We start from the raw sequence: 8,547 nt of genomic DNA, 5'->3' as shown, positions 1-8,547 counted from the left end.
TTTGATACATACAAATGATCTTTTTAGCTACTTCAATAATAATAAACTAAGGTTATTTTTGTTGTAGGTTTTTTAAAACTCAAGAATGACATAAGAATGACAAGCAGCGAGAATTCTGATAATACAGAAGGACTTACTCTATGCAGTAAAATCACTCAGCAGTTAGACTGAGAAGGCTTGCCAGTTCCAATATTATCAACGGTTTACTTCGTTCATAGTACCATTCACATCTTCAGCTGGTTGTCGTAAATATGCTGCAGCTTTATTGTCAAATATTAATACACCTATAACCAACAACATCATGGCCGTATTGTTGTAAACGTTTTTTTTTAATGCTCCCATTGTTAATCATAGTGATAGACAGCAAGGGTTTGGTTGTTTGAGACGCAGGGAAAAATTACAATCAACAGTATAACTGCAATGAACTGAATGTAACTCAAATTATTTTTCTAAAACGTAGGATGGTATAAAAAATTAAAGCAAAATATGAAAAACAAAAAAAAAAAAAGAGGACAGCGAGGCAATTTCACCAAAAGTCATTACTTTTTTCCTACGTTTTAGAAAAATAATTTGAGTTACATTCAGTTCATTGCAGTTATTTTGCTTTCATAATGCCCAAAAGACGAGGGCTCAACGATAATATTTATAAGGAAGAATGTTTAGGAAATATATTACCTTAATTTATTAAAAACATTACAAAAGTGTTGAATATATATTTTGGCCGTGTTTAGTTTCTCCTTACTATTTAAAATTTACCAATATTAGCCATGGAAACAAAAAATATCATTTTTTCAAAAAAGGACAATACTGTCAACTTACCGTGCTAATAAGAAATGAATACGAAAACATCATGCAATTAAAGTTTTTTAATATTCATTAAAAAAACGACAAGAAGAGCGTACCATGTTTTTAAATACTCGCTAACAAAAGAATCGATGTAATTAGAAGATTATTTTTATTATAGAATAATTAGGACTGCCGATGAGAGCAATATACACTCGCATTCGTGATCAAACCAAATCATTCAAACAAATTGCTAATGTTACTGAAAGACAACAAAGAGCTATTCAAAATGATAACAAAAAGATGTGAAAACGAAAATCAATTTCAAAGAACAGGCAACGATCAGAGAGACAGTCTAAATTAAGCGAGCGGTACAATTGTTATCCATTCAAAACAATTCTAAACATGGGGGCTTGCTTCTAACACATTGACCGGAAAGAAAAAAATGCAAAACGGGCTTACTTTGAGAGATTCAAAATGTTTTGTTGTATCTCTTTAGATAATCTCGGTTTATATAAACAAATTTTTGAAAAAAAAGCGTTTGAAAGTGAAGTAGCGTTTTTTCTTGGCATTTTAAAGTTAATAAACCCTTTGATCACCATTAGCAGCCACTTATGGTGTTGTTAAACACAAAGAAATGTAGAATATGTATGCGTTTCTACTGCTCTATATACTGTTTATACACTCAATGTACATTCGATTTCATTACATTATACTACTTCTTACATTTATACATTACATTTATACCACTATATACACATTAGATTTTTGTTTCGCTTGACAGAAGTAAACCCTATTTCGTCTCGTCAAACGTTAAACATTCACCGAAACAAATTACGCTGACTGAAATCATTTAGAACAGAAAATCCATTTGGTAACCTTGTTGCACAGTAAATTGTGGTCGATACGTCTTTTAAGAGAACAAGGAAGGAGAGTGAAGCTATAGAAGTTTACAGAAAATCTCCAAGAACGTGCTTGAAAAGAGCCGTAGAAAGTTCTTTTTGACAAACTTTTATGCATAATTATTAAGCTGTTGGAGAACAACGAAGGAGAGTAAAGTCTAGAAAGATTAGGAGATCTCCAGAAATTTTTTTGTAAACAACAGAAAGTTCTTTTTTCTTTTACAAAAACGAAATAAAAACGCCGACGCTATCCGACGATGCAGTAATAAAGTTCAATCAGAAAATCTGCTTGATCAGAGTCTGTCTTGCAAAGTATTTTGCTAAAAGATAGTTTGCTTTACTTGTACGTTACGAAAAATCGATAAGCATGTCACTGTGGCACATACCTGTTCGCGAATTAGTACCAAGAGATCCGTTCTTGAACGATATGCTGGAAATCACGTTTCCTCCCTTGAGATATTATCCTCTGTTCGATGACAGATCGAGTGCTCGAGGGATCAGCAGAGAGTTGGATCGATTATACAAAGACGTGCTGGAGCCTCTCTCATACATATCTCGTCTGAAGGGGAACACTGCTGCTAAACCAGAAGGTTTCGTTGTCAATCTTGATGTTAAACATTACAAACCAGAAGAGGTTTCTCTAAAAGTTGAAGGTATGCTCTGATGTTGAGCTTCTTGTTAAGTCTGAGTTTCTGTTAAGTTTCTCTTCGATGTTGAGTTTCTCTTAAGACTGTACGCTTGCTAAAACTGTGACTTTTTTGACTTTTTAGGTCATGTTCTTGAGGTGAGCGGCAAACATCGTAACGAGAACGAGAACGGTTTTGAGTCGAGCGAGTTTCATCGAAAGTACACCATTCCAGACGACGTAGATCCGACAGCCCTTACTTCAAACATCAGCCAAGAGGGTGTTTTGCATATTGAAGCTCCTAAGAAGCTTCCTTTAAGCTCAGCTTCTGACGGAGAGTCGAGCAAGGACACTTTTAAGTACGCTTTAGACGTACAAGGCTTTAAACCAGAAGAGATTTCGATTCAAGTAAAGGGTAGAAACTTGATAATTCACGGTGAAACAAAAAGCGAAAACAAAGGTGAGCACGGATCGAGTTTACACCAGAAGCAGTTTACAAGAAACATTGTCTTACCTGATGATGTCGATCCATCTCAGCTGAGCTCTCGTTATACCAAAGACTCAAAGTTGTCTGTCGAAGCTCCTCGAGCACTTCCTCAAGCTCCATTGAATCTCGAAATCAAGATGGAGGAATAAAGACAAAACTTTAAAAAACGGCTTTATCTATTGTAATTATATATATGAACATACATATTTATATCTATCCAAATTTTTTACAGTTAAAAAGAAAACTAGTTTATTTTTTCACCATGTTCGGAATTATAGTTTCAGGGCTTAGTGTTCTTCTCTTAGTACTTGTTTTTTAATCAGCTTTCAAATGTTCAGTGTATTTTTTGTTTTCTTTTGCAAAGTTTTGATGTAATTAAGTTCTTAATAATGTCTTTAACTGCGGTTGTATCAGTACTTTTGTAACGTTTTGAGTATCTTTAGATTGTACTTAGTTAAAAAAGAAAATTCGTTAAACAAATCCAATGTCATTTGTGAGCTTCTTCCCTAATACCGAAAAGAACAGACATTAAGCAAGGCTCTAAATTGTAAATTCGTTTTAGCATAAGTAGCGTGGTTTTCCTGCCTTTTCTTACGGACTAAAAACAGTCATGGGCTGTTGCACTGTTAACCTATCCTCGTTATGCCCCAGCAGCTTCTTTGGGGAACAGACATGATTTTTTCTTTTCTAAAGTTTCTTAATTGACCTTGGCATTGGTGAGTCAAAGAGTTTTTAAAGATCTCTTTCTAAAGTGAACGTTTTTGCTGGTGATGAACTCGTCCTTTCACAAGGACGAGGTTATCATCAGCAAAAAGGATCCATGATCCTACTTAATGGTCTCTAGATGTTCACGCGTAGTCATCACAGGTATTTGCGCTTTTGATGCTTCTGATAGTGTGCAACCGTTAGGAGGGTAAAATCCGTATACCACATTTGTGCAAAAGCAAATTATTGATGAGTTTTGACATCTACTATAACAGACCATACTAATAGATTGAGTATGACATCTGTAAACTAAAATCTCGAAAATGGTAATCAAAGCCTTCCTCTCTTTCTATGAAATCTGCATGAACGTGGGTGGGTCACACCTTTTTTACTTTTCGTACTATTAGTGAGGTTTACTATTAGTGAGTATTAGAGCAAGTAAGGAGAAATTACTTTGAGATTGCACAAGGCCATGAAAAATACGATTCTGTTTGCTGAAAAAACTTTAGGATAATACGTGACTGGTAACAAAGTAAAACTCTTATTCGTATATATTCGTATATTATCGTATTTTTCATGACTTTGTGCAATCCCAAAGTAATTCCTCCTTACTTGCTCTAACCTCACTAATAGTACGAAAAGTAAAAAAGGTGTGACCCACCCACGTTCATGCAGATTTCATAGAAAGAGAGGAAGGCTTTGATTACCATTTTCGAGATTTTAGTTTACAGATGTCATACTCAATCTATTAGTATGGTCTGTTATAGTAGATGTCAAAACTCATCAATAATTTGCTTTTGCACAAATGTGGTATACGGATTTTACCCTCCTAACGGTTGCACACTATCAGAAGCATCAAAAGCGCAAATACCTGTGATGACTACGCGTGAACATCTAGAGACCATTAAGTAGGATCATGGATCCTTTTTGCTGATGATAACCTCGTCCTTGTGAAAGGACGAGTTCATCACCAGCAAAAACGTTCACTTTAGAAAGAGATCTTTAAAAACTCTTTGACTCACCAATGCCAAGGTCAATTAAGAAACTTTAGAAAAGAAAAAATCATGTCTGTTCCCCAAAGAAGCTGCTGGGGCATAACGAGGATAGGTTAACAGTGCAACAGCCCATGACTGTTTTTAGTCCGTAAGAAAAGGCAGGAAAACCACGCTACTTATGCTAAAACGAATTTACAATTTAGAGCCTTGCTTAATGTCTGTTCTTTTCGGTATTAGGGAAGAAGCTCACAAATGACATTGGATTTGTTTAACGAATTTTCTTTTTTAACTAAGTACAATCTAAAGATACTCAAAACGTTACAAAAGTACTGATACAACCGCAGTTAAAGACATTATTAAGAACTTAATTACATCAAAACTTTGCAAAAGAAAACAAAAAATACACTGAACATTTGAAAGCTGATTAAAAAACAAGTACTAAGAGAAGAACACTAAGCCCTGAAACTATAATTCCGAACATGGTGAAAAAATAAACTAGTTTTCTTTTTAACTGTAAAAAATTTGGATAGATATAAATATGTATGTTCATATATATAATTACAATAGATAAAGCCGTTTTTTAAAGTTTTGTCTTTATTCCTCCATCTTGATTTCGAGATTCAATGGAGCTTGAGGAAGTGCTCGAGGAGCTTCGACAGACAACTTTGAGTCTTTGGTATAACGAGAGCTCAGCTGAGATGGATCGACATCATCAGGTAAGACAATGTTTCTTGTAAACTGCTTCTGGTGTAAACTCGATCCGTGCTCACCTTTGTTTTCGCTTTTTGTTTCACCGTGAATTATCAAGTTTCTACCCTTTACTTGAATCGAAATCTCTTCTGGTTTAAAGCCTTGTACGTCTAAAGCGTACTTAAAAGTGTCCTTGCTCGACTCTCCGTCAGAAGCTGAGCTTAAAGGAAGCTTCTTAGGAGCTTCAATATGCAAAACACCCTCTTGGCTGATGTTTGAAGTAAGGGCTGTCGGATCTACGTCGTCTGGAATGGTGTACTTTCGATGAAACTCGCTCGACTCAAAACCGTTCTCGTTCTCGTTACGATGTTTGCCGCTCACCTCAAGAACATGACCTAAAAAGTCAAAAAAGTCACAGTTTTAGCAAGCGTACAGTCTTAAGAGAAACTCAACATCGAAGAGAAACTTAACAGAAACTCAGACTTAACAAGAAGCTCAACATCAGAGCATACCTTCAACTTTTAGAGAAACCTCTTCTGGTTTGTAATGTTTAACATCAAGATTGACAACGAAACCTTCTGGTTTAGCAGCAGTGTTCCCCTTCAGACGAGATATGTATGAGAGAGGCTCCAGCACGTCTTTGTATAATCGATCCAACTCTCTGCTGATCCCTCGAGCACTCGATCTGTCATCGAACAGAGGATAATATCTCAAGGGAGGAAACGTGATTTCCAGCATATCGTTCAAGAACGGATCTCTTGGTACTAATTCGCGAACAGGTATGTGCCACAGTGACATGCTTATCGATTTTTCGTAACGTACAAGTAAAGCAAACTATCTTTTAGCAAAATACTTTGCAAGACAGACTCTGATCAAGCAGATTTTCTGATTGAACTTTATTACTGCATCGTCGGATAGCGTCGGCGTTTTTATTTCGTTTTTGTAAAAGAAAAAAGAACTTTCTGTTGTTTACAAAAAAATTTCTGGAGATCTCCTAATCTTTCTAGACTTTACTCTCCTTCGTTGTTCTCCAACAGCTTAATAATTATGCATAAAAGTTTGTCAAAAAGAACTTTCTACGGCTCTTTTCAAGCACGTTCTTGGAGATTTTCTGTAAACTTCTATAGCTTCACTCTCCTTCCTTGTTCTCTTAAAAGACGTATCGACCACAATTTACTGTGCAACAAGGTTACCAAATGGATTTTCTGTTCTAAATGATTTCAGTCAGCGTAATTTGTTTCGGTGAATGTTTAACGTTTGACGAGACGAAATAGGGTTTACTTCTGTCAAGCGAAACAAAAATCTAATGTGTATATAGTGGTATAAATGTAATGTATAAATGTAAGAAGTAGTATAATGTAATGAAATCGAATGTACATTGAGTGTATAAACAGTATATAGAGCAGTAGAAACGCATACATATTCTACATTTCTTTGTGTTTAACAACACCATAAGTGGCTGCTAATGGTGATCAAAGGGTTTATTAACTTTAAAATGCCAAGAAAAAACGCTACTTCACTTTCAAACGCTTTTTTTTCAAAAATTTGTTTATATAAACCGAGATTATCTAAAGAGATACAACAAAACATTTTGAATCTCTCAAAGTAAGCCCGTTTTGCATTTTTTTCTTTCCGGTCAATGTGTTAGAAGCAAGCCCCCATGTTTAGAATTGTTTTGAATGGATAACAATTGTACCGCTCGCTTAATTTAGACTGTCTCTCTGATCGTTGCCTGTTCTTTGAAATTGATTTTCGTTTTCACATCTTTTTGTTATCATTTTGAATAGCTCTTTGTTGTCTTTCAGTAACATTAGCAATTTGTTTGAATGATTTGGTTTGATCACGAATGCGAGTGTATATTGCTCTCATCTGCAGTCATTTCGTATGTTGCTCTCATATTGTTTTATTGTATATTGCTCTCATCGGCAGTCTTTTTGTTTCGGAAACTTTTTCACCATCACCTTTTGCATCATAAATTGCATGATAAAAGAATGATTTGCAGGAGGGGGATTTAATATTTTGAGATTATCTTTGATAAAGTGTGGCCTGACGCTTTTTTACTTTTGAAGCCATACTCTGCTTTTTGTTTGTTTTTTTTGTTTGTTTTTTTTGATTCACTCAACAAAGCAGTTTTATATTTCAATACTGTCTCAAGCAAATTTGTTGAACGCAATACATCGTTGCAAGAATAACTTATGTCAAAAATGTTACTGCGATTTATGATGAACCTGTCGCCTTCTACATCAAGATTCTACATCAAGAAGATCAACTTGTATGTAGAAGTTAGCGTAATTAGCAAAAAATCTTAAGCGGTGCTTCTAAATTATTCTTCTAAATTATTTTACTGTTCAATGCATATTTTTACCTTATTTTCACCTGTCGCCTTTAATCTTTTAAAAACGTTAAAAATATCGGTCGGAAGACATTTAGGTCGGCTGTTATATGTCTTACAACGACACAAAGTTACTTTTTTTGACTGTATGCTATAATTCCGTCGAAAGAGCAGTTTTTTTGGTTGCATTTACATTTAAGTTTTTGATTGCATTCATTTTAAAATTTGGATTTTTTGTTTTGGTTTACTGTTTTTAGACTTAACTTGTGTATCTATACACATTTCGCGGGGAATGAAATAAATATGAAATTGCGGGGAATGAAATAGATCTCATTTTTTAATAAAATTGTACATTCCACCTTTGCCCTTTGAATTCCTTCTTATAATGTCCACGAGTCTTACTCTTCATTTTGCTTCGTTCATGTTGAAGAAATAATTTAGACACTGGAAAGCTTTTTTATTAACAAATCTGAGATGCAGAGTGTATATTTTTGATAGACTGTGAAAAAAATATCTAAAAATATTTCATGTTTTTTTGTTATGGGTACCATTAAAATAGCCAACATTCCAAAATGATTAAACCATCGCGGCAGATCTTAATAACTGAAATTATATGGGATATCAATTTTTGGCCCATGGTTAACATGTTGATCTACAAACTGAATTAAAACTATTTTAAACAATAAGAATTTGACTTATACTAATATTTTCAAAAAAGGTGTGTTCAAAGTATGAATTTTTGAAAGTTTAGACTTGCTGTAAACAAAGAAATCTTAACAATACTGTAAAACTTTTAGTTTTAGTTTTCACCTTCGACCATCTAAAACTTTTAGATGGTCGGAGGTGAAAATTATATATTGAGAAAAAAGCGTTTAAATACTATATTCACAGGTGTAACTATTCTCAATAAAATTCCCAATTTAAAATCTAATATAAACATGAACAAGGATCAGGATGTAGGTTACCTTCTTTTGATTTTAAATTCTTTTAAGGATCTAGGTAAGTTTAACGAAGTGTTTTTAATCATT

General features: G+C 34.3%; 2 protein-coding genes across 2 annotated transcripts; one reads left to right on the top strand and one right to left on the bottom strand.

Moving 5' to 3' along the window:
* The first annotated feature begins 1,815 nt into the window (after nucleotides 1-1,815).
* Nucleotides 1,816-3,277, top strand: LOC149891565 (uncharacterized). The gene is made up of 2 exons (XM_090079145.1): nucleotides 1,816-2,338; nucleotides 2,456-3,277. Exons 1-2 carry the CDS (start codon nucleotides 2,053-2,055, stop codon nucleotides 2,944-2,946), a joined length of 777 nt encoding a protein of 258 aa, XP_089935271.1. The 5' UTR covers nucleotides 1,816-2,052; the 3' UTR covers nucleotides 2,947-3,277.
* A 1,483-nt stretch (nucleotides 3,278-4,760) lies between these two features.
* LOC149891564 (uncharacterized) lies at nucleotides 4,761-6,163 on the bottom strand. The gene is made up of 2 exons (XM_090079146.1): nucleotides 5,700-6,163; nucleotides 4,761-5,582 (listed from the first exon to the last, which is right to left on the bottom strand). The coding sequence occupies exons 1-2, from the start codon at nucleotides 5,983-5,985 to the stop codon at nucleotides 5,092-5,094; spliced, it is 777 nt and encodes a 258-aa protein (XP_089935272.1). The 5' UTR covers nucleotides 5,986-6,163; the 3' UTR covers nucleotides 4,761-5,091.
* Nucleotides 6,164-8,547: the final 2,384 nt, after the last annotated feature.

Source organism: Hydra viridissima, unplaced genomic scaffold (genome assembly GCF_058129835.1).
Source record: "Hydra viridissima isolate aposymbiotic clone 2 unplaced genomic scaffold, HvirCarnegie_v1 scaffold_2, whole genome shotgun sequence".
Lineage (NCBI taxonomy): Eukaryota > Metazoa > Cnidaria > Hydrozoa > Anthoathecata > Hydridae > Hydra > Hydra viridissima.
This window is presented reverse-complemented; position numbering and strand designations above follow the sequence as displayed.